General features: G+C 48.2%; 1 protein-coding gene across 4 annotated transcripts in view; it reads left to right on the forward strand.

Annotated features, from left to right (window-relative positions):
* The window catches only part of Wwox (WW domain containing oxidoreductase), an 881439-nt gene that overhangs the window by 357461 nt on the left and 497518 nt on the right, over positions 1-26460 (forward strand). The window contains exons 9-10 of one of the 4 annotated variants that reach the window (XM_071604446.1): positions 14655-14764; positions 16016-16705. The exons of 2 other annotated variants lie outside the window; for them this stretch is intronic. In XM_071604446.1, coding sequence (XP_071460547.1) covers positions 14655-14764; positions 16016-16079 — 174 coding nt within the window. In that variant the 3' untranslated portion in view covers positions 16080-16705. Of the gene's footprint in view, positions 1-14654; positions 14765-16015; positions 16706-26460 lie in introns of those variants that run through there. One more of the 4 variants, XM_071604445.1, reaches the window with a different exon arrangement.

Raw genomic sequence — 26460 nt, forward strand, 5'->3', positions numbered from 1 at the left:
GGGGCCTGCAGCAAGCATGCAGGGAAATGGAGGCAAGAGACTGTCCAGGAGAACACTGGTCTAGAGCGTGTCCCTCTGCAGTGGTATTATTGGGTGCTGTTGCAACTGATGTGCCCAAGAAAGTGGTTTGGGATTCCTTTGTTCATCTCTTGTTTGTTGAAATAAGTAATTCTCAGAACTTCTAGAGCCCTGAAACTCAACTAGGAACTAACTTTTTTTTACATATGTCAGGCTGGTCCAGGAGCTGTGTCTTTAACCAGCACATCTGGTTTTCTGGCACGGATTGTCCAAAGACCACTCTTTGAGAAACCCCGATCTAAAGACATGCCTTACTGACCTGTGTTATCTGGAAAAGCCTGTGCAGTTGGGTGTAGCGGTAGTCACAAAGAACTGCTAGACCTTTTGGAAAGTCTGCCAGCTCCAGCACCTGAGGACAAGGTGAGGCTCACCCCCAGAGAGTCCTTACTCTGGAGACACTGTGGGGTCTCTTTAAAATCATATCAGCAGGTTCAGTTTTGTGCAGCAGTCCTGCTAATGGAAGGGCGATGAGTGTCCCAATTTTGCAGGTGAATACAGTGAGAGACAAAGAGGTTAGGTGCCTGTCTAAGGTCACACAGCTCATATGTGACAAAGCATGTGACCAAACACAGGTTCAAATGAGCTTAGGGTGCGTGGTCCTGCAAGGCATGATGGCCAGCACTGTAGGGCTGCTGTGTGGGCTGCACTAGCCTCAGGAGCTTCTGCTTCTCTTTCATTACATGATCCAGAAAGTCTGCGTCTTATCCTATTTCTGCTGCTATAACAAAAAGTCATAAACAGGATAGCTTATAAACCAAAGAAACTCATTTTTCATAGGCTAGAAGTCCAAGATCAAGGTGGCAGCAGAGCCAGAGTCTGGTGAAGGCCACTTCCTCGTAAGTATAGTGCCCATCTTCTCACTGCGTGCCTACTTGGTGGAACTGGTGAGAAATTTCTCTCTGGGCCTGTTTTATGAGGACTGTAATCCTGTTCATGAGGTCCCTACCCACATGGCCCACTCTTGTCCCAAAGCCCTACCGCTTTCTTAAGCCATCACATTCGTGACTAGATGTAAGTAAGCAGAGGAATTTGGGTGGTGGCCCAAATCTTTAGACCAAGGCACACTGAGCCGTAGGCATGATTTGAACCTTGACTCCCCTGTGGACTCTTCAGAAACCCAGCAACTGCCCTGGGGACTCATCTATTCCACCCACCTGTCATGTGTTTTATCAATGTTAATTGTTAAATAATGCAGATTTCTCAGAAAATAAAATATGGACCACTGAGGACAGAATCCGAATTTCTAAGTAATAGCATTTTGATGTAGGATGAATTCAGCCCAAAAGCATTTTGAATTTAAAGGAAAAGAAAAATTAAAGTAGAGCCGGTGGGCGTGATGGTGCATGCCTGTAATTCCAGGGAATTGGAAGGCTGAGATAGGAGGATCGCGAGTTCAAAGCCAGGCTTAGCAACTTAGTGAGGCACTTGCAGCTCAGTGAGAGCCTGTCTCTAAATAAAATGTAAAAAAGGACTGGGGTTGTGGCTCAGTGGCTAAGCACCCCTGAGTTCAATTCCCAGTACTGAAAAAAAAAAAAAAAAGGAAAAAATTTAAAGTAGAGTGTATTTTTAAGAAAACTGCCTTGCACTCTCCTTATGAGCACGTTGGTGCCTGTTGGGTGAATCCGCTTTTAACCTTCCTTCCATCCACTGCAGCACCAGCTCTGGAGGACCTGACAGGCTGCTGATCTAAACGAGCCTGCCTTTCACGCAGCGTTGTTCTGTCCGCTTGCCACGGAAACGATTCCAGGTCGTTCCAATTTATTTAATTAATTTTAGAGATGGAATTATTCTGCCAGATAACTAGAATGCTAATGGGACTTATTGGAATGGTTCTGTTCAGGGTTGTTGGTTTGAAAATAAACGCCTTCATTTCAATATTTGCCTTTCGGCTGCAGCCCGTTACCTGGTCGTACTCTGTGACCTCATTAGCACTGCGGCTTAATTGTGAGTTAATGTGCACCTAGTTTCCATAAAGCCAGCTTCTGGCTTAGCTGCCAATTTTTGCCCCCTAAATGCCCCCGTGAACTGGCACTCCCAGCGGATGGAGGGGCTGGTGAGACGGGATTCATGCTTTTCAACATGATCAGTTTTATCGGAGCCTTGATCATATGCATTTGAACTGATTTCTTAGAAGTTAGAATAAAGTGAGGAAAATAAATCTCAGCCCGCTAGAGTGTAATGGTGGAATCCTTGATAGAGGCGCTCTACATCTGCAGTTGGGAAAGGTTGCCAGGGCTCAGTGCGGGACAATGGGGCCTCTGCAGAATCGAAGGCAGAATTAAAATCTGCATGTTAATAGCTTTCCTGCCAGTCTCGAATAGATTCATTCTTCACATCTTGGATATGTAAAGCTTATTTCAAAATAAATTCTGGGGAACGTTCAACCTGATTGAATCTGCTGTAAGCTCTGTTAATATATTTGTTCGAGTCACTTGCACTCAAAAGCTTTTTAGACAGAATATCACTTTTTTTTATATTATTCATGGTAATGTGATTCCCCCTTTAATCTCTTCAGGGTTTCCCATTAAGTCATGATACGCAGTTCAGAGAAAGTTGGATCGACCATTAATCACACTATCTGGACTTGTGTGTGTCTAGTTTTTGTCCATCTCTTAAATCAGTCACTTGGCAGCAGCAAGACATGTGGCCACTCTAGACCGTTTGATCGAAGAGCTCTCGTTAGGAGATTAGGTTGCTAATCTGCAGGCCAGCTAATGGAAATCATTCTAAGCAAGGAAATAAAACTGAACAACATTAGCAAAATCACTACATGTTATAGGAATCAAGTGTGTTCCAAATGGCTTAATCCTACAGTTTAGATATGAAGCCTCGGGGTAAAATGGACTTCTGAGATGATCCGAGTTATCCAGAGCGCCTGTAACAGGAATTGTGTGATAGATGGATGTGGCGAGGCACACATATCAGAGGGGGAGATGCTTCCAAGACTTTTATTGGACCAGGCAAAAGAAATAAGAAAATAGTGGATTAAAAGAAGGAGAAGGAGGGCAGAGAAGAAAGGGCAAAGGAGAATGGGAGAGAGGGAGGGAGGAAGAAGGAAGGTCTGAAATGGTTTTTCTCTCCACTGTGAAAGAAAAGGCTTTGTCCAAAACCCTTGGTACATATTCAATAAATGCTTGTGGTTGAGTTGAGTTATCTGGTACAGATCTAATCTTTATTTCAAACATAGAGGTTGTGAGTCTTTTGAAAATTCTCTGACTTTGTCTTCTTCTCTAAACCCAAATTAATAATTCATAAACGTTCTCATTAAAATGTTCTTATTCGGTCATTCCATTTATTGTCCGGGAGTGACAAAGCAGATGTAAGTATTTGAGAGTTATAGAAATTAATTTTCAGCTTAAGATAGGGTCCACAAACTTCATAAAGGGCCGAATGGTAAATAAGTTTGGCTTTGTGGTCCCTTGGATGTCCATTCTAACTATTAAACTTCGAAATATAGTGAAAGAATCATAGGTGACCTGTAAATGACTGGGCCTGATTATGTGACAATAAAACTTTATTTATAAAAAACAGACATGGGGTTGGATTTTTCCTGTGGGTTGTAGCTTGCTAGCCCCTGGTCTAAAGTGTGTGTTATATGGGACACTTAATTTCAAAAGCTGTTTTCTTGTTTGATTCCATGGTTTGAGAACCATGGGTGAATGCTCATCCTTTGAATTCTCATTTTTTCCTGGCACAACTCAAAGCCCTGGCTTTGGGATTTCCGATTAAACCTGACACTTCTAGTCCCATATCCTGCCCTGTTGGTGGTGCTGGGAGGGCAGCCGTGTTGGGGGGCAACTAAAGGCAGGAGAGGTGGCAAGGAACTTCCACAGGAGACAGCTTGGGGATGAGTCAAGAGTTTGGAATGAAGATTTGGAATACAGAGTTTGGCTTTGGCCTTTTTTTTTTTTTTTTTTTTTTAGGATAAGGAGAAAAGAAAATGTGAAGAGAACTGATGTGCCTTGTCTGTGGCCAGGGGCTTAGGATTTGCTGGGGAGTCTATGCCCGAGAGGGGTCTGAGTGACAGCCAGTATGTCTCACGAAACAGATATTATAGAATCGAACTCTTGATTTTGGGAAAAATCCTAAGGAAAGCAAAATTCTCCCAAAGATTGAGAGACTTTTGTGTGTTATGTGGATGTCACATCTTCTAAACTTTTGCGTATCACTCTCTGAATGGCTAGTGGTCATTTGAACTCATATTTATCTTTATATATGTAAGTTTTTAATTCTAAAATTGACCCAGAATAATAAGGAAGCAGGAGAATGTCTTTCTTTCATCTTGGAGATGGAGCATCTCTTAATGCAAGTGCTGTAATGTTCTAGGGAGGCTGGGCAGGCCTGCTCCTGTCACTCTTGGAAGGCAGGGCGTACCCTAGACCTTGACAAGCAGGTCTGGCTGCTGCTCGTTCTTTGTGCCTCTGCTTTGGGTGGTGGACACTGTACGCCCGAGGCTGGCCATTGGCCCCACCAGTGTTTAGATGGCACCCACAGGCTGGCATGCACTTGGCACTCAGCCTCCCGGGAAGCAGCACTGACCGAGCGGGCACTGCCTTCCCCGTCAGCTGTGTTGTTCCTCTGCCCGAGGACACTACCAGCACGACTCTTGTCCCTTATACACTCAAGATCAAAATGGACAGAAACCAATCTCACTCTCCCTTGCCAGGGTAAGCGGGTACAGTTTCTAATCGGCGGCACACCCCTTCCACACATGAAGGCAACAACGGAGATTTTGAGGCCTTGATGGGGGACTGGCCTTAGTGAGAGGCCCCGCCTTCCTGGCCTGCTAATCCACTCACTTCCTTACACATTACCTGGGCTCCCTCTGGAAGGAGGATGACAGAGTGGTCACTTGGTGTTCCCAAACACCAGTCACTCTTTACATGGACCCAAAGTCCACATGTCAGTTAAAGCTGAACTTGCCTAACCTTCTGCCCCCACCCCCTCATATTATTCTGGCAATACTGTTCTGATAAAGCCATCTCCCCCAGCCCCCATTCTGTCATCTGATTTACACAAAGCCATCTGCTCCCATGTGGGTGTGTTATTTGGGATCCAGGAGGGGAGAAGATGCATCTGCACCTTCCAGAGCATCTGAATCTTAATGAATAAAATCACACACGGTTATTTAAAAGGGGCAGTAGGATTCTATTTATGGCATGACACAGTTTTGTAACGCAGCTCCACGTTGGATGGTGTCTGTCAGTTATGTGAGGAAATTAGCTTCTCTGCTGGTTTCCTTAGTCAGGAAGCGACAATCAGGGAGGCCCAGGGAGCCCCCTGAACATGGGGTTTTGGATGGCGGTCAGGTTTTCCCATTAGAAGCTTCCCACGTGTCTTAGATGTGCATGTCCCCAGCCTGGGTGGAAGCGCACTTCTGCGTCTCTGTTAGTTGTTTCTCTTCCAAAGACAAAGCAGGTTTGAGTAGGTCGTCCTTCTTGGCTACCTTTCTCGTCCCCTCCTTCTCTTCCTATCGTTGCCGCTCTTACTGTTTAGTGTGCTAAGGCCCCAGTCCAGGAAATGACTGCCATTGGAAAGATGGTTTGCCCTGCTTATAGGTCGAAGGGCTTTGTCACACCACAGGGAGCCACAAGGGGAAGTGCCGGGGAGGGATGAGGCAGAGGGAGAGAGCGAGGATGATGCTTTTATGGTGTTTTCATGGGGAGGAAGGGGCCAAGCAGGCAGGCTCAGGATTGGCTAGTTTGGGTCATTCACTGGCTCTGGGGCACAGGGCTTGCGTATGGTTTCCGGTACATGGCCCTGGGGTGATTAGGGCAGATGGACAGTGGCCTGGAGCGTGAGGACCCAGTGACAGAGCTGGTTGGCATGTGGGCTCAGGATGGTGGCTTGCCTCAGAGAACCACGCTCGTGGCTAAGCTCCAGGCACTGGCACAGACCTAGTGGAGAGGGCAGAGGTGGCAGAGTCCCTGGGCAGTCCTCTGGGAGGTGTGGTGCCCTAATCTGTACACATGTGTGGCCTGTAGGCAGGACTCCACTTGACCCTGGACAGAGCGGTGCCCTAGGCAGATGTGTGGGGGCAGTGATGAGGAAAGCACTCGGGGCCCACATGCCAACCTGGTAGCTGTCCAGTGGTCACAGCGGCCATTGGGCAGCGTAGCCATGTGGAGGAGAGGACTTGGTGGCCTGCTGCATTCGGGCCTGATGGAGGGAGCCATCTTGGGGTTTTCACTGTGGCTGCTATAAACCCTGCAAGTTCCTATAGTAAACCCAGGGTCTGGAAGCAGCTCTGGCTGATGACTGGCAGAGTGATAGGTGCATTTGTAGAGACAGACACAGGTCAAGATACAACAGGTACATGTATGTGATGTACACACGAACATAGACTTATGTGTGCACACTCACATACACACACGTCTTTGGACAAAGCTTGGCCTAGACGATCTCCTTTGGCTTTCAAAATGGTGGCGTCGACAGTGCCCATGGAGCAGTCCTCCTTTGGGCATGCAGAGATTCGTTCGTGCATTTCCCCCCTCCTATAGTTCTGAGTCACTCTGGGGCTCTTGGCTTCCAAGAGCCCTCTGTCTGCCCACAGTCTCTGGCTCTGAATGATGACCCAGTGCTTTCTGATGGCTGGGTTGGGACCTGGTGCTGGAGACGACCCAGACCCCACAGAAGCTGTCAGTCTTACCCAAGCACGTGTTTGGCTGCCTAGGCAGCCTGCTCTCCCACAAAGCTCTGACTACGAAGAAAAGGGGCCCAGAAAAGCCAGCAGGGCCTGGCAGACAGCCTGTGGCTGCCTTGCCCTGGGAGGTCCCCAAGAAAGCGGGGTTGTCCCGGGAGCCAGGCAGAGTTACAAAGGACAGCTCCTTCTTGCTTGCTTTGGTCCCCTTCACTTTAAATACTCTGAAATTACTTATAGGGTTAGTGGTATGAATTTGTTTAAAAAAAAAAAAAAAAGTTTCCCTCTAGTTTTATATAGTCCTTGTTGGAGAACACACATTTCTTGAATTAAGTGCTCTCTCTCATGCTGACTGAGGAAAGGAGCTAAACTAAAAGCAAGGACAGGGAATCTCTTTTCCACTCCTATCTGGAGCTTTAACTTTGATTCTTAGTGTCCTGCATTCGGATCTTGCATCTTGTGACTTAGGGAAAATTCCTTCTTCTCTTTGCACCTCAGTTAATTCACCTGAGTGATGGGGACAGTGGCATTGTCCACATCTCTGGGTTCCTGTGCATACTCCCTGAATTCTCCTGTGAGGGTCTGCTGCACACTTCCTCAAGGAGGGGCCCTTCTCTTTACCACCTGTGTTCTTATCCTGTTGCCCCTGAGGCTCTCATTCTTTATCTGACCAAAGCAAAAAGGGCAATATTTGTTCACAGGTCCGAATCAGAATTCTGAGTGATCTCAGTCCACCTTTGGAGTGCTTTTCCTAGGAACTGGGAGAGGCCTCCTGGTTGGACTATGCCCACAGATGTCAGAGGAGGCCTCTGGTAAGAAGCACCAAGGAGAAGAGCAAGAACCCAGGCTTCCACCAATGTCGCCATTTCTGCAGAATCGGGATGTCTCTGATTTTTTAAAGTGTCTACTGCAGGGTATTTATTATTCAGTGATAATAATAAATTGGGCTTATGAGATCCAGGGAATTGAGTGTCGTGATGGGAAGGAAGGAAAGTACAGGAGGAGGAACTGCGAAAGACAGAGGTCCAGGCAGGGCCGGGCTATTAATCATCGCCCTCCATTATTTCCTGAAGATTCATTCATTGTTCCATAGGTACCTAGAGGGTCAATTAGAGACCTCAGACAGGCTTTTTCAAAGACACAAGAGGGTCAATTAGGCCCTCCTTATAATTTTCTGCTTTAACAGCAAATGCCAGCATATCGCACATCAGATGCAAGGGAGTTTGGAAATAAACAAGGAACTTTACCTCCCCCTTTTAAAAGCAAGAAAGGAGGAGAAATCCAACCAGGAGAGACGGAGGCAGCAGCATCTGGCAGAATGGCAGGCACTGGTTCAGGGAGGCGAAGGGGCATTTTATCACCGGCTGAGGCTTGTGGGGAACAGGGTTCTCATGGGGGTTCTCGTGGGGTCAGAGCAGCAGGAACGGTCAGGGAATTTCCATGATGGAACACTCTGTTCCCCTGTCCAAGGCGATTCATTTATCTTGGGTGCCGTCTTAACTCTGCTGGCCTGAGCGGACAATTATAAAGATCTGCAAATGCCACCTGGGATCAGTGTGACTGGCACAAGCAGAGATTGGGCTGGTGAAGGATGCCTCCATGCCCCCAGAGCTACGGTCTGTGTGTGGGACAGGGTCTAACCCACGGCACCTGTGTGTTCTTTTGCATGATACCTCGTTTTCTTTCGTTCCCCTGACATTGGCCAACACACTTTGCAGCGCATTGTCACTAAACAAAGAGAAGGGAATGGGTTCGGGTAAGCAGCAGAGTGGGGTGTGGAAGGGGTGTTGGAAGGCCACACGTCCCCCTCCGGCTGTTTTTTTTGTTTTTTCATGTGGGGGGTTAAATTCTGTCTCTGAATACCCAATCTTGTTGACCGAGAGGAGGATTATTAGTTGCGTTCTTTGACCTCGAGACCCTGTTCTAAGAATCTACCTTCACACAGACATGTGGAATCAAAAGAAAAAAAAAAATGGTTTTAAAGTATTAAAAAGCCAGTTCTAACTTTAGTGATTTTTTTTTTTTTCCCTCATGGATCCTGGCAAGATTTCTTGTTCCTTTATTATCAAGGCCCTCAGCAGCAGCTATTCGTTGAGCTCCAGCTCTGTGTGGCTCTGTTAAAGGTGATGGGCAATGGAGCCCAAAACAAGAAAGGCAAACGCTGTGCTCTTGGGCCCTGGAACATCAGAATCCCAGGGTACTGAGGCCTCTTTCACTTCCGGGTCAGGTCCTTTGTCCTACATAAATCTCAAAGGCAAAGAAAGTGAGCGCCTGTCTTTAGGACCCTTGGCCCAAACCACTGAAGGCTGTCTGTTGGCTCATTCCTCTAGGGCAGGGATTTGGAATGGTGCCCAGCACCTAGAGGGCCCTCCATGACTATTTGCTGAAATAATGAGCCAGTGGACATGGGGTGTGATCCTGTAGGTCTGGCCCCCTTTAAGCCTTTGGAAGCAGCAGCTGGGCCCCTGGCTGCCTCCACTGCCCTGCCAACCGCTCTCTTTTCATGGCTCTTCCCTTTGATCCCGAGATGAGAAGCAAGACAGTTATCCTGCCTGGGGCTCCATCTCTGTGCCACCTCTTATTCTAAGAGTGCAAATCAGGGGCTTGCAGAGTTCTTTTGTTTGGTTTACTATTTTTTTTTTTTAATGAATAAGTTGTCTGTACTTTAAAAATTGGGAGACTTCAATCAAAAACTGGGATTTTCTGCTTTTCATGCAAAAGCCGACTTGGTGTAATTTGCCTGCAATTCCACTTGGTACCAACTGGTGGTGGCGGCCTCTCCTGAGCTGGACACAAGGAGCTCTCTGGTTTTCCAAAGGCCCTCTGTCCCACTCCATTCATCAAAGGCTCCGCCTGACCACTGAGGCAATCAACTAATTCACAAGGTCAGGCCTTTGTATGCACATGTCTCTCTGCCTGGACTGCTCCTGCACCAACCTGGTTTTTCAGAAGACTCACCTGAGCCAAAGCCCCTTCTTTGCAGCCTGATGTCAGAGATGGGCAGCACCCATTCTCTGTTGTCCCCACTGGGCATTCCACACCGCCACCCCCTGACAACAAGGACTTTCGGCTCATGGTCACATTCGGAGTGTCAATCCAAGGACTGTCCCCTGTGTGAAGGATGCCCAGCTCAGTCTGTGGGAGAGGGACGGTAATGGCAAAAAGGGAGACTAGAGACAGGAAGTCCCCAGGTGCCCCAGAAGTGCCAGCCAGATTCTCCATCCTCTCTTCATGGGAACGAGAGGCTCTGACTAATGGATCTTGTGGCCTCTGATACTTCATAAGCGGACCAAGCACATGTTTTAGGAGCCCTCTGGTTTCAGTGGACGATAGGTCTGCATGGGGCAGGACTGGCAGCCGGCAGACTCTGAATACAGTCCAGGTTAGCGAGAGCGTGGAGCTGGAACTGGGAGGATGCTGAGGCAGACGTGCCTTGATGGCGCACTGAGGAGCAGGTAGGTGGCATCAGAGTGTGAGGAGGGAGGGGACATCACCCAGCCCCTGGAGTTAGGACGATGACCACGCCCATTCCCCCTGCTTCCTCCCAACCCTGAGATACTGATTGAAACGGGTCAGGATTAAAATGGGCACTGAGAGCAGCATATGAGTTTGAAGCAGGACTATTAGCAAACAGCCACCCGCCTCACTTTTTGTGTGTTTGTATATTTTTGTATGTATTTTATGTGGATTTTCTTCTCTTTTTCTTCTTTTTAATCTTCTTCCTTAAGGGAGCCCCCGCCTTGCAAGCTTCTTGGTAGAATGTTCTAACTAATGACTTTAATCGTGTGAATGTGGAACAGAAATGGACAGGAAAATGCTCAGCCCATTTATCTTACAGACCCCAAGTGAACAGGCACAAAACCACAAGTTCCTCCCTCTCCCCTCCCTTTATTTTGTCTTTACCTCCATTCACGAGTTGGCGCACAGTCTGTTGTAGACAGCCCACTCCTAGCTTCCTCCTGAATCTGCATTTTGCTGTTTTATCTGAAATAGCCAAGGTCTCAGGAGTTTGCTGTAATATTGCTTCAGAGAAATTAGTGACATTGAAAAGCTGTCATCCTTTTTTTTGTTTTGTTTTGTATAGTTTTGGTTGTAAGAGGAAATTTTCAAAGGCATCCTCCCCCCAAGTCTCTGCACATCTGGGGAGTTTATATCAGATGGTGTTCTCTACAGAAAATACCCATGATGGAGCCTTTTGCAACCTAGTAGCTTAGAACAGATGAGTGCCTCAAAACAGATACCTTTTGTAGCATAAATACCAAGTTCTGTTTGTATCTGAAGACTTTGTTGTCTTCGTATAAAACATGGCAGAGAAGAGTCATTTCAGCTCTCACTGGCTAGAATGTCATGACCATCATAAATAATCATAGTGATCAATACTATTTTGGTAGCAATCTTTTAATAATTAAAAAAATGAACGTAGCTATGGTGATTGAGTTCCTAGGTTTAAGAATTTTGTATTTCGAAGGCTCGGTGATTATGGAAGCCAAAGAGACAGGTAGAAGGGAAGTTGTTTCAGAGACAGGGTGGTTGCATGCTGTTGTGGTGTGTTTTATTGGCTGTGTAACAAGCAATGCCCAGCTGTTAGCTCCAGTTCTGTAGGTCAGAGGGGCCAGCACAGTGCCTGAGTTCCCTGTTCAGGGTCTCAAAAGGACAAAAATCACAGTATAGGCTGGGGCTGCCTTTCTCCTACAGGGCCTGGAGTAGAATCCACTGCCAATCCCAGTTTTAACACTGGGGCCTGGTTCCTGCTGGCTGTCAGATGGTAGCTGCTCCCAGCTCCTTGAGGCCACCCACAGTCCTTGACAAGTGGCCCCCTGCCTCTCTAAAGGGAGCAACCCCCTCTCCATGCATGGATTCCCTTTGGTGCCTTGTTCCCCCTTGTGTATGAAATCTGACTTCCCTTGACTTTGTCATCAGATTTAAGAGCTCCTGTGATCAGAACCATCTCCTTATCTTAAGGGCAACAGATTTGGAGGCTTAATTAACATCTGAAAAATCCCTAACAAAGGTGCATACACGGTTGAATAGCAGAGTAGCTATGTATTGCCCTGGGCTGGGAGCCTCGGAGCCAACTTAGAATTCTAACTACCAAAGCCACAGTTTTAATACCAGAAAATAAAGCCTAGATATTTTCAGAGATAGAAAGTTTAGTATAAAAGGAAGGATGTACTTGTACCTTGGGGATATCTCAAAGAAAGAAAGGATGCCTGGGTAGGACACCGGGATGCCATCAGAGAGCCAATCCTGGGCAGACCTTCGGTTGTGAGCCAAGCACGGGGATTTTGTTTGAAGAGGCAGAGTGGGCGGGGGAGGGCACTAGAGGGCTCACCATCCTCTGTTACCTGCAGAGAGAGCTGGGCTGAGAAAGGTCCGTGCGTTGCATGACCTGGTTCCATGCATCATCGTCTCTGGGCCTCGGTGTCCCAGTCTGGAATGGACAAATATTCAGGACTGCGGTAATCATTAAGCAGTTATAAATGGACATTCACTTGTTCTCCCTGTTCAGGTATACAGTGGGCACTCAACAAACATCCCTTCCATTGTCCTTTTCTTAGAGACAATTATCAAAGCAAACTGAATGCTAAGCCCTGGGTTTGGGCCCGGCCTTCTGAACGTGGCAGACTTCTCAAGCTTTTCCATGAGGGAGTGCTGGCAAGGGACAAGAGTCAGGAGAGGCTTGGGAGTCTGGCTCCTAGGCCACATGTGAAATTCCACTGAAATGTCCCTTTCTCTCAAAAAACCCATGTACATTCTACATTCAACTCTGGATGCCCCCCATGTTGCACCAGCCCGTGAACTTGTACTTTCATTCTTACCTGTGGCTGTCCTGCCCAGGGAATGCAGGTGCTGCGCATGACACTGAGCCAGCCGGGCAGGGGAGTCAAGGAAGGCACCTCTCACAGTTTCCTGTGAGTGTCCACCTGCCCTTGCTGGAGCCGAAGCTTAGATGTTCACCCTGGTTGTCCTGCTTGTCCCCGACCCCCAGGCTGATCCTGCAGGACCTGTCACACATGCACACCATATGGAGATCTGGCACCGTGCATGGCCCCTTGCCTGATTTTCATGCCTGGTTCATCTCTGTATTCCCTCTAGGCCACCTTGGCCCACTGAGGATCCCGTAGCCCCACCTTAAGGGAGTGAAAGTCTATTAGCCAGCGTCATGATCTTTGGCTCAGAGAAGCCCACGCTGATGCCCACTGAGCTCCTCTGTGTCCTGACAGAAGAGCCAGAGCCTGTCCTGGATACAGAGTCCTCCCCGCCTGTAGCTTAGGGACTTGGGAGCCCCAGGATGAGGGGGGGGAGGCACGTTTGTTAAGTACATGAAGAACTTGGGCAAACCAGGTAGCTCCGCTCCCCCTGCCTGTGGGGCCAGCTCCCTTGGAAGCGGATTACAGATGTTCTTCTGGTTTTTTTTTTTCCTTCCTTCCTTCCTTCCTTCCTTCCTTCCTTCCTTCCTTCCTTCCTTCCTTCCTTATTCCTCCCCTGTCTTTCTTTCTTTGCACCCACAGCACTCTGCACTTCAAGCTAAATATAATGTATCTGATTTCCCATCATACATACTAATCAGGTTTGAAAGTTGTCTTGTGAAGCTTTAAAAAGCTAGCCAAGAGCGGTGCCATTCCTCCAAAAAGGGTGTCTGCAATCAAGATGATTACATGGGGAAATAAATCATAATTTATATTGCTGAAAATGTCATTTGCAAAACACTCTGACAATACTCTCCTTTCAGTCGATTTTTCTGGGTGCGGGATAAGTGCTGCCCCTTCTGCAACTTTCCTTTTTATTTTATTTATTTATTTCTTTTTAATGCTGTGAATATCATTGAAGCAATTACGGTTCCAGGGCCGTGTGGGGTGGTTCAGGAACACAACTGAGAAGCGTGAAAGCCCAGCATTGAACAGAACCAACGCGGATGTGGCAGAGAAAGTCCAGAGATGCTCTGTATTTAGCATCCACACACCTGCAGGCAAGCACATGCCACGTGGACGCACACACATAATGGCTTTTTCTCCTGTTGAAAGAATACTTAAAAATAGACTTTGAGAGCCAAAAACTTTTAGGAGCTCATGTTTCTTTACCTGTCATGGAGCTGGGGTATTCCAAGAAACTGAGGCACTGTGAAGACCCCCTCTTCAAACCCTGATTCTTGGGATCAAGTCAGAAAGATTTCAGATATGTCACTCAGAGCAATAGGGGTAAGTTTATTGACCCAATCAGGAAAATGGAAAGGGGACACTCTCAAGGGAGAGAGTGGGTCTTCTCAAAGAGGAGAGGGACAATGTGCCTCTCCTGAACTCCAGTTTTTCTGGGGATCCCAGAGAGTCCCACTCAGGTCCACCTCTTGACTTATGACTGATAGAAAGGGGGACGTCAGACTTTCAAGTCCTCACTGTCACGGCAGCTAGGTCACCTTGGCCCATGCTGACTGGTTCTAATTGGATTCTAAGCCATACATTCTTACAGGTTTTAGGGTTCTCCCAGAGTTTCAGGATCTGCTCATAAAAAATCTTCTGGGTTCCTCCCATGGACATTATCTGGGGCCTGCATTTCTCCTGCAGTGAACAGGTAGTTTGCTAAGGAATGTGGCGTGTTCTGTCTACTGAGACCAGGCAGGGCTGCAGGTAAACTGCTTCTTGGGAAAGAAAGCAGGTAGGGGTCAGCATAGTGGGCCAGTTTATAGGATTATTCTCTTAGCCTCGTTTTCCCACCATTCACAGCTGTCTGTTCCCTAACGTATCCACCTACCTTTGAGTTGAAGAGACTATAGTAAATTATGCAAGAGAATTGATTAGTGATCTGATTCATTAATATCCCTTGGTGTAAAGAACTATCACAAATATCTGGTTAACAGATTTTAAGTCCTCAGGTGCCCAGTGTTAATATCTGTGGTAGATGTCAGCAGAGTCACCAAGTCTTGCCTCTCCCCCTACAGCAGCACCCTTGCATCATGAAGTGGCAGATCTGCCTCTCCAGAGACAAGCCCCTGAAAGTCCACATGCCTGCGAGCCTGGCTTTGACCACTCGGACAGCTGTAAACCTGAGGTGAGCAGAGGCTTGCAGAGCGCCTCGGTGTTGGCCCTGGCCTGTGTGTCGTGCTGGGAGTGAAGGCGCCTGCGCTGGCCTTCTGGGTGATGGGAGCCATGTGGCCACACTGCCCAGCCACGAGCCAGCCAGGCCCTGGGAGCAGAGTGGACAGCAGGCACCTGCCTAGCTGAGCCCAGCTTAGATTGCTGACCCACACAGTCTTGGGCTAAAAATAAGCAGCTCGTGTTCTTACCCCTGATTTGGGGGATAATTTGTCACACACAAAATTCACCTGGGCACTACCCATGGATGAGGCCGTCATCCAGGTGTTGAGAAGGTGTGTGTGAGCTGTTTTTTGTTTTTCTCCCCCTTTGTCATGGCTGCAGACCTGGCTTGTGGGAGAGGTCAAGAAGTCCGGGATTTGGGGTGGCCCCTGCTGATGCTCTTGCAAGGGAAGGACCAACTTTCCAGGGAGGAAGTAGAGGATCTTAAATATCTTGACCTGGCCAAGGAGGGTCAGGAGGCGGGTCGAAGGGCCACCAGAGGGTGGTAAAGGCCATGGCCCAGAGGAGACCTTCCTTACGGCCACTTGTCAAGAAAAGATGCGTTTCTCCCTAAGCCAGTGGCTTTCTTTGAAATCTGAACCTCCTGTCTGGGAATCTTTCCTCTGGTCCTTCGGGCCACATGGGAGCTCCGAAGCAAGTGTTTAGCGTCCTTCTCCAGGAAGGCCACAGTGCCTCTCTGGGAGCTAATTTCACATTTTGGTTTTTGTTTTACTTCTTCGTCTCTTTCTTTTGATCCCCTTTCCTCTCGTTCTTTCCTTCCTGTCTTCCTCAGTCAAGTTCAGCAGGTGTTTGTGAGTGCCAGCTGCAGCGCCCCCTCCTTCTTAACAAGGCAGGGGGAGTGTCAGAACTAAAGCCAGATACACCTTGAATCCTCCGGCTCTGGGGAGGGAGAGGGGTGCGGGCAACTTCCTGGGTCGCCCCCTGCCCTCCCCATCCTGGACTGGCTTCCTTTTGTTCAGTCCTCAGAGGCAGCAGGTGGAGCAGGCAGATCTCAGACAGAGTCAGTGGTTCTAGGTTGGAATTCCGGCTTCATTGCTGCATCCTTTTCCTCTTGCTGCTATGACAAATGACCCAACGCCTCTGGCTTAAAACAGCACACGTCCATTATGCTGTGGTGATCACAAGTACAAACGGGGTCCCCCTGGGGCTTAGTGTCAGGAGGAAGGTTTCATCTGAAGGTTTCCTGGCTCTTCTTGGCTTCTAGAGGCCACCTGCTGGCTGTGTTACTGCTGTTGACTGGTGACGAGTCCTTGCTTCCCCAATGTTGAAGAATAACACCAGAGAGCACACCGAGGCAAGGTCAGAGTGGAAATTAGAAGTTTATTAAAGGACAGCAGAAAAGACTTCTCCTGGAGGAAGAAGGGGACCCAAGAGGTGGAATCCGTGGATGTGCGGTTGTCTCCCCTTTTTATAGTTTTGGTGATGGAATGTAAGGGGGAAGGGTTAGGACACAGGTGGGCCAAAAGAGGAAGGACTTAATTATCACTTTTTGGGATGGGCTTATCACTTCTCTGGGATGGGCTATCTCCAAATCTGTTGGGGGCTGTTTCCTGGGTTCCATTAACATTTCTTTGGGGTGGACTTTGGCCTAGGGCCTTTCTGGGATTTCTTTAACATTCCATGAGTTGTCCTGTGTTTCCGGAATCATTGTCAGCATGGCCTTCATTTTAGATTTCACTCCATATTAGACCCGATTTACCTAACTACACTGACTACCTAACTTTAAATCTGGCTTCAGCTGGGCTGGTGGCCCCCTGCCCCCTCCTTGGGGACAGCAATACGTCACCATGTGTCCTTTACTGACACTTCTGTGCTGTCCCACCACCTTCTAATCTGACCTTCCTCCTCTCCTGGGGAAGGACCCGGTGATTCCACTGCGCTCATCTGAACGATGCTGAACATAACTGCATCTGCAGAGTACCCGCTGCCAGGCCAGGGCTCAGGACCTCAGCTGCTGGGACAGGACTGTAGACAAGTCTGGTTCTGTGCCCCACGTCACTCACTCTGGGCTTCAGGTTCCCCCCTCCAGAGAGCTGGAGGAATAACACCCACAGGCTGTTGGGGGAGTAGAAAGCACCAGCTCTGTCTGGAGGGTCGCTTGGTGACCCCTGGGTCTGTCCTGGGCCCACCCTTCAGGACTGCTCTGGGCAAGACCGTCACCTTCCCCACCCAGCGTTCCCTGGGCAGATAGTTATACCTGGGCTCTTGTCCTGTCTGCCTCGGCTGCTTAGCAAAACCCCACGCCCTGGTCTATGCTGTGTCTACCTGTCTCAGGACCCAGGGGCACACTGGGGCACACTCCCTGTCTGATGAGGGTCCTCTTTCTGCTCCAGATGGCTACCTCCTTGCATCTTCCTGTGGCAGAAAGTGAGAGGCTCTGGTCTCTTTCTCATTTTAAGATACTGACCCCATCTTAGGACTCTGTCCCTTATGATCTCATCCAAACCTCATCACTCTCAAAGGTCCAACTTGCAAACAGCAGCACGTGGTGGGGGGGTGGGGGGTCAGGGCTCCAGCATATGAATTGGAGTGGGGCACATTCTTCTGTAATAGTGGTCTCACCCACATCTCTATTTAGAGATTCAGAAACAGCCAGTGTACTGGGGAAAGCAGGGGAGAGCCCCGGGCTTCCTTGTTTGGGCCCAAAACAAGCTGTGCCATCTTGGGATTGTTGCCTTACCCCTCTGATCTCCCATAGCCTCATCTGTGAGACGAGGCACAAAGCATCCTCATTGTAAGGATGGTTCTGAGGACAGAAAAAGCCAGCTGTGCCAGATCCCTGGCCAGTGGAGTGCTCCCAGGTAGCAGGGGGCCCAAGGCCTCTTGTCCCCAGCAGGAAGGAGCTTCCTAGTCAACAGATTGAGGAATCTTAGTGACATCAAAGGGAGTGCTTCCTCCTCCCTGAATTCCTGCCAGGTAGGTGGAGATATGCAGTTAATTGAGCACCAATGGAGGACCTGGAGCTCGCTGATTGCTTTCTGTGCATTATCTTATTCATCAATCAGAGGAGGGCATGGCTGTCATCAGTTTACAGTTGAGGGAATTGGAGATCCAAGGGTTACATCCCTGTGACTGGTAGTGGTGGGAGCAGCCCTATTGATAACAATCAGAGTGGTAATTAAAATGGTAGCAACCACCAGAGTTGTCATGGCAGAAACCCACATTGACTGTGTGCTTCCCAAGTGTTAGGCTCTGGGCTGGAGCTGTGCCTTCATTATTTGCTCCCGCACTACCCCCAGGAGGCAGGTACTCTCCTCACCCCCAGGGTCAGATGAAGAAACGAGGCTCAGATTGGTCCAGTGATGATCGCAAGGCCCACCAGGCCAGCAGAGCCTTTCCTCTTCCACTCCCAAGGAGCAGGGCTTGTTTTGTTCTGGAAGGTCCCTGGGCTCACGCCTGCCTTCTGCCCTCCCAGGCTGGTATATATTTGTGCCCTTGGCTGCATAATGAGGGCAAAAGGAGAACTGGCCAAGGGGACACCCACCTGGCCCGCTGCCTTTGTGTTTTAGGGAAAAGGAAGGTTTTCCTCCTGCAGCTGCTCTGGTGGAGGCCCCAGTGGTGTGGTCTCTACGAGGCCCATTACCAGGCTGGAGTGACAGAGTGTGGCGAGTCTGCAGCTCGGCCCGTGTCTAATGGGACAGAAACGAGCACCCCACTGCCCTTGCTCTCCATGGCTCGCCCGGGCGCTGCGAGGTTTATTAATCTTAGCGTATAATGGAAAATGTGTTGCCACGTTAAACCCAGAGCCTCTGCTCACTACTTGGTGATTGAAGGCGGCAGGAGTCTTTGTCTTATTTACTCACAGTGCCTGGAGAGACGTGCGGGCAGAACCACGCCATCCCAAAAAGCTGGGCGGAATTCAGAAGAGCACATTAAGGCACATGGCCAGATGGCTCCAAAGTACGCCACTTTCACCAAAAATCATCCTCGGGCCCCCTTCTGAAGAACAGGGGCTGTGCGTGCTGATGGCCTTGATGAGGGCTGTGAGTTTAGAAAATGGACAGGGTGGGGCTGAGGATGGGGGCAGGTGGCTCCTGCTTGTCACTACGTGGTCCCTCTCAGCGCCTGCAAGGAGGAAGGCCATCCACAGCAAGGAACCATGGCCATGCTGGCCATTCAGAAAGGGCCAACTTACTGCTTTCCAATTTTTGTATTAAAATACAAAAAAAAAAAAAAAAAGGCTTCCAACTTCTTAAGGGCCCTCGGCAGCCTGCTGTTGGTTAGATGCCACTGTGTGAACGCTGGTGCCTGCAAAGTGTGTTCCCTGGTTGTTCTCTGCTGGGTGGTGTAACTTCAGGGCCATCGGTCCTGATGTTGATGGCTGATGATCCCAGTGCTGTCGTCTGCACACTCAAGGCCTCATTATCCACACTCCCATTAGCCACATAAACAGATGAATGACATCCTCAGATTTCCTCAGTGCGTGTGGCATTCACCAGGCTCAGTGAGACTGGCATTGGCTGTTACCCTCTGAGGCTGGTGGGATGGTGAGGACATCGCCATGAGGCAGGAGTCACGGGACAGGCCACTCTGTCCAAGGATTGCTCAGATTTGCAAACTATGGCTTGGAATTTCAGGAGATCTGGGGACCCTTTAAAAATAAAGAGAAGAAATGGCCAGGCACGGTGGCTCTCACCTGTAACCCCGGGGGCTGGGGAAGCTGAGGCAGGAGGATGGTGAGTTCAAAGCCAACTTCAGCAAAAGCAAAGCACTAAGCAACTCACATCCTGTCTCTAAATAAAATACAAAATAGGGCTAGGGATGTGGCTCAGTGGTCAAGTGCCCCTGACTTCAATCTCTGGTACCAAAAAAAAAAAAAAGAAGAAGAAGAAATGTCACTTTCTTTAGTGCAGATGTAGTTTCCCATGGAGAAGAGAGGGACGTGAAGAAGGGCTTCTTACTCTCCCAGTGTTGTGGTTGAATCGAGCTTGTGTTTGCACTGGGCTGAAGCGTTGTTTTCCAGACAAAACATCCTTTTTCACATGATTGTTGAAATGGCCCACCTACATTTGAGTGTGTTTACAGTTTTGCCCTTTTTTGACACTTGCCTCTGAGCTTTGCCGCGGGTCTTGTATCCTCACGTATGGTTACCTTTCAGGGAATAAAATGAAGAAAAAATGTTGAACGTTAACGATTCCTAACTGCAAGTTCCTCAGCTCCGCTTTGTACATATATGATTAGGAAGCAATTTGCATGAAATTTACACCTTTTCAAATTTTGAAAATTGCCTTGTTGAAAAGGAATCGCTGCACTCCTCAATCCCACACTGATTAATCACAGTTATAGAGTAGACATAACATTTTTATTAAACTCTCAGTGAGCAGGAAAATTAGCACTTCCTGCAGTAACGATACTAATTTCATTAGTGAACGTTTTCATTTATAAAGTGCTTCTTCCTTATCTTGAACCTTTTATCCTTTACTTATTGACCAAAGAGAGGGCATCTCTTTGGAAGCTGTAATAAACCATATTCGTAGCATACTGTGACCTCATTGACGAGCCCCCACTTCTAGCTGGTCATCTTCCTTGATCATAAATATCCATGGCTACCTCTTGTCACATGGTGCTCGGAGCTTCCTCTTTGAATTTCAAATGCGATAAGAAATGGTTTCCATCCTTAAGAGCTTGCAGCGGATGGTTATTGGCATGATTAAAACTCTAAAACCATCTAGTGGATATAACGATAAAGAAAACACAGTGTTTTGTTGATTTATGTTCATATAATCTCTTTATTGAATGCTCAGGATAAAGAAGGAACAGATGATAATCCAGGAAAGACTCGTGCTCCTCTTTGCCTCTTTAGAAATCAAACGGTGCAGGCCAACCCCAGGGGATACTAGTGAGACTAGGGCTTCAGGGGTCTGTGACCGGTTCTTATTCATGTATCAGCTTGCACATAAAAATCCTGGTTCCATCGCCAAGCCCTTTGGAAACCAGTGGCAGATGAACTAAGACAAGGCTTTTTTATTCACCACGCTCCTGCAAGAAGCCAGGTGCAGCAGCAGCAGCAGCAGCACAGGCTTTGGTGTTCCAGGTAAACTAGACCTGCTGGGCGTCTCCTCCCCAGAGTTTACCTCCCAGCAGGGGAGCCAGGCAGGTCCAGGCACAAGCCAGTGACTCCATCAAATATATCCCGTGGCAATGCATGTTCAGAAGCAAGGTTGCTGGTTGGCAAGGAGCTGCAGGGGACAGGAGGGGCTGCTACCGTGAGGCTTTGGAGGTGAGCAGAGTGAGGCCAGGAGCCCAGTGGGGAGTGTCAGGCAGGAGGACCAGAAGGCACAGAGACACCCTGCCCAGGCGAGGGTCATTCTTGTGGAGAGATTGTTTTGACCAGAGGGCCTGTTCCTGTGCCCTGTGATTTTTAAATTTAGAATTGAGGTCTGCGTGTGCGGGGAAATATTGATCCTTTCTTTGTGTCTGTGAAGAGAGCTGCATATATTCAGAGTTTAAGATAAATGTACATTCTAATCGTTAGCAATGCGGATAAACTTTTCTTCATGTCAGTGTTTGTGTGTGGATTATTTGACATTTTGTATGCCAGTTGTGGGTTAGGAAGGTAAAGGACTTGCTCAAGGTCATGCATGACACCTGTGGATGTGAGAGCCAACATTAATCATAAATGACTTTGTGAGATCTCTTCTGTATGTATATATACACATATATATACATGTATATTACATACACATATCTGCATATATGTACACACACTATAGATTATGTCTTAATACATATTCTTTACTGCATTCTGGGTTAACTTCACCAGTAACTTCTCATTGGCACCTGTTTTCTTTCACCAACTTGCAATGCAGATAGGGCAGATGCCTGCCTTAGGGTTCCGGGGGTCCTACAGAGAATATCACAGGATTGAAAACAAGCCCAAATTCCCCAGCAGAAGGCACTGCCATGGCAACCACAATGAGAAACAACTTCCTACTCTCTAGACAGGAGGCATTAGATAGCCAGGCAGTAGCAAGCTTGGGCAAGGATGTGAAGAAGTGGGGCATCTTACATCTCCCTTGGGTGTGTGAGCAGGTGCAGCCATTCTGGAGAAGGCTTCAGGGTTCCAGCTAAACTAGTGCTTAATGACTGCTACAGTTTCATTTCTGCAACGTGCATTCAAGAAACTATGGAGGTTAGGAAAAGTTCTAGGATGTTCTGGGGCAGTCTTTGTGATAACAAGGTGCAGAGAACTCCCTAAAGCCCATCCCAGGCCTGGGGGGGGTCAGGTGGTGGGGGTTCCAATGGTGGGTGTTCATATGATGGAATTCTAGAGAGCCATGCAAATGGAGGGACCGCAGACATGTGTCAGCATGAAGGAGCCTCCCAGTCATAACACAGGATTCAAATGGTGGTCGCACAGAGGAACATAGACAGGCAATCTACAGGAACCTCACAACGTAAGCAGAGCTGAACATACCATTTGAGGACCCAAGGGTAGATGATAAAATTAAAAAGAAAAGTGAGTAATGTGTCACAGGACCATGAGCTAGAGCTTCCCACGTGCTGGGAGCCCAGGAGAGTGGTGGGGGACACACGGGAGGTGCTCCTCAAACTGAGCGAGGGGTCCATAGGTGTATTCATTATTATTTTACATGTGTATACATTACATATGTGAACTCTTGCTATATGTGGCACATCTGATTACCTTTAAGAATTGGTTTCCAAGATTAAAAGTTTTGGAAATGTTCTAGCACCTTGAAGCTGAATTAGGTATCGGATGCTTTGACATTTTGGTCTTTTCTCCTTACCCAAAACCCACTGTGAGCTCTCGCTTGATGAAACACAGGGCACGGTGGTATTGCCCTGAGCTTCACATTCTTCCACATGCCTGTCCGCCCCGCCCATCGGGTGTGTCTTCCTAGACACAGTCATTGCCTTCTGCCTCCTGCTCAGGAGCATCCGCAGCTCCCTGTGGACGCCAGGTTGAGGCTACGCTGCCGGCTCCTCATTCCTTCTCCCGTTCTACCTTTTGTCCCACTCAATAGTTCATCCTTTCTGTACATTTTTTTTTTCTGGTTTTGCAGTGTTATGGGTTGAACTGAAGGGAGCTCTACCCCTGAACCACCTCCCCAGTCCCTTTTATTTTACTTTTTTGAGACAGGGTCTGGCTGCATTGCTGAAGCTGGCTTCCGACTTGTGATCCTCTTGCCTCAGCCTTGAAAGTTGCTGGAATTACAGGCAAGCACCACTGTGCCCGGCTTCAGTATAGTTTTTAATGCGTAGTTCTGTGGGCACCTCAGATGGTGGTGGGGACACAGTATGAGCCTCAAACCCATGGCTTTCTTCATGCTTCCTGTCTCCCCCACCCCCCTGTGCCATCTGCTCATTCTTGATCTCTACTTGTGCACTCTCCAAGTTCTCTACTTGTGTACCATTACCATTCTTGTGACCCAGATTAGCACACACTTCACAGCTTCGTGGACACACATTATTTCTCGCGAGGTGGTAGTCAGACATTGGGCAGGCTGGGTTCTGATCTGGTCACTGGACTAGGGAGAAATCTGCTTCCCACATCACTCAGATGATGAGCAGAGGCGACTGGCTTGCAGCCCTTTTACTGAGGGCCCCAGGTCCTTGCTGACTTCTGGCTGCTGCCTGGAGGCAGCCCTCAGCTCCTGTAAGTCATCGTCCATGCTTTATCACGTTGGCTTTCCCAGCGTGGCAGCTCCGTCAAGGAGAGCCAGCAAGGACAGTCCCTGCAGCAAGTCTGCTGGCACAGGGATCTGACATAGGTAGTGTTCAGGGAGGTGACAGTTATCACCTTCTGTTGGATGACAGCAAGTCAGAAGACCTTTCCACATTCAAAGGGAGAGAATTACACAAGGTGTGAATACCCCAAGGTGAGGGCTGTGGGGGCCACCCTAGAGTCTGTGTGGCACAACTGGGGGTGTCTTCCCTTTGCTGACAGTTACCACCCCTGAAGATTCTGAAACCCAGATCCCATCTCAAGCAATTCCATAACTACTGTCTCCCTAGAAGGAGCACAAGGTCCTCGAGTCTTGTGACCACAAGATCTGCCTTCAGAAACTGGACGGGACTCCGTAATGTCCGAATAATATGCCATTGTGTGTGGGGACCACAATTTCTTCCTCCATCCCTGAACTTGGAGGACTCTGTGCTAAGAAAACTAAGTCATGCAGAGAGAGGCTGAGATACTGTGTGATCACACCAAGACGTGGCATCTGAAAAAGTCAAACTCAGAAGCGAAGAATAGAATAGTGGGTGCCAGGGATTGTGGGGTGCCGAAGGTGGGGAGGTATTGAGCAAAGGATGTGAACGTTCAGTAATCTGATGAACAAGTCCTGGGGATCTAATACACAGCACGGGGGGTGGTGGAAGTGTCAATTAATTTGATTGTTACACATTACACAACACACCCATATGTTAAATCAACACTGTTCTAAGCCCAAGATACATTCAATCTTGATTTGGCAATGAAGTGTGTATGTGCGCGCGCGCGTGTGTGTGTGTGTGTGTGTGTGTGTGTGCACATGTGCATGCGTGTGTGTTGGTGGTGCTGCTGCTGATGCAGGTTGAACCCAGGGCCTTGAGCATTCCAGGCAAGGGTGCATCCCTCCTCAGCCTGCAAGTACATTTTTTTTTAAAAGCTGCTATCTGAAGCCTTCAAATGTAAGTGGAAGACTTTGCCAGGTTAGCTGTGGCCCCACAGGCTTTCTCAGCTGGAATGAGGAGTCTCCTGGAGGCTAATCCCACTTTGGAGGCCAGGGGCAGAACATAAATCAAAGCTGGCTGGCTTGTTTCTGTTTTTCCAAATAGAGTTCTTGGGGACTGAAGACCAGGCTCCCTGGCGGTGTCCATCTGAGGCACTTAGGAAACAGTTGTTCAGAGGATAAGGGGCTGCAGTAGACGCATGGCCACATTGTCAGTTGCACGGGGGAAGTTGCTGATCTTCATCATCCAGTCCTCCTAGGCTGGGATTTCCCCGGATGCTGCGGAAACCAGGAGGATTTCTGCATCGACGGCGAACCCCAAATGGCCTGGTTTTACCCCATCCTACGAACCCATGGCTTCAGCTTTGCATGGAACTGGAGTGTTTGTGTCTCCATTGCCTCTCTTAAGCCACACATTTGGCCAAATATTTAGTAAGCACCTACTGTGTGCTTGGTACTGCTGAAGACCCTGGCACGGATCTGAAAGCATAAGCTAAAGAGTGGATAGCACAGCCGTAAAGCCACTCTCTGGTCTGGACTATTTTAACACCATCAAGAAAAATTTCATCAAATCAAATCACAACAACTCCCTTCACTTCCAGTCCCATATGGTGAGGTTCTCAACGCGCGGTGCCTCTCTGTGCTCACAGATTGAAAATGCCTGGATAAATACAGCGAGGGGCATTTCCAAACATGTAAAAAATCAATTTTCATAAGGTTACATCTTTTTACCTTTTTATATAAAACATGCTGTATTAAAAGAGAGATTAAATTTTACTCTGTGGAGTAAAATGCAAACACAAAATTATTTTTTCATTTTTCAGAGCATGGACTGGATTATCATTTATTTATGAGGCTTTTTTAATCTAGAATATATGGAAATCTTTTCTTGAAGCACAATATAATATTGAATTGGGAATGTTGTCTGACAGTTTCCTTCTTAGAGTTGCATAGAATGATTCTCCTGTATGAATTTTTTAAAGAAACTTCAATATTCTCTGCATTTGAAAGGGAAGAAGTTATCATAATCTTGAGGAATCTCTTAAATGGCCTGCCTTCTGTGTTTCACCAACTTTTCTGCAACAGATGAGTTGCAGAAAGTGAGAAACCTCCATGGTTTTCCAAAACTTGCCAAATATCCCCTTCATTTGGTCAAAATTTAGACCCGGGAACCAAGGCTCACCTCCCAGAAGACATTGCCTGGTGGACACTGAGCTGTGATGTGGTTTCTGTCTGTTTATTTCACATTTTTCTCCTCCTTTGGAGGCACTGGGCTTGGAAGAGTGTTAGTGTCCCTCATTCTAGAATCTTCTGAGTCAGATACTTTTCCATTTCCGTCCCTTGAAATGTAGGTGGTGATACCTGCACCATTCAAGCAGGGGCCACCTAGAAGTGCTGACTCGGGCTGGCCCTGGGTTCCCTGGAACACCACAAAAACAACCCAGTAGCTGACTTGGCATCTTAATCCTGTCCTGGTGGTACCCCCAGGTTAGCTCCCCTACCTGCCCCACAGACAGCCATCTGTGCACATCTTTACTGCTTGGCGGTTGCTCCTTGCAGTTCACCTTGCTGTGAGAACCCACAGAGTGGCCATCGGTCGGCAGGTCGCCTGTGGTGGCCTCGCTTCACCTGCCTCATTTGGAGCTAGCTAAGGCCGAAGGAGCACTGGGGAGTAAGGACACATTCCTGCCATGATGCAGACAGGCCGTGCCTGAGTCCTCTAAGGGCTAGATGCAGGCTGAGCATGCCCCACACTCTCAATGGCCAAAAGTGGTTCATGGCTAAACTCGACTTCCGCTGGGGAATTGTGCACCTTCCAAGGAGGCAAGAGGATAGGAAGAGTGTTTGCTGAATGGCTTACTTTTTAGTCTTTTGGATTTGAGGAAGAGGTGGTGTGTGTGTGTGTGTGTGTGTGTGTGTGTGTGTGTGTGAACGTGTACCTAAATCTTGTTCAAATTTTAGTCTCCTTCAGAATCAA

Source organism: Marmota flaviventris, chromosome 18 (assembly GCF_047511675.1).
Source record: "Marmota flaviventris isolate mMarFla1 chromosome 18, mMarFla1.hap1, whole genome shotgun sequence".
Classification (NCBI taxonomy): Eukaryota; Metazoa; Chordata; class Mammalia; order Rodentia; family Sciuridae; genus Marmota; species Marmota flaviventris.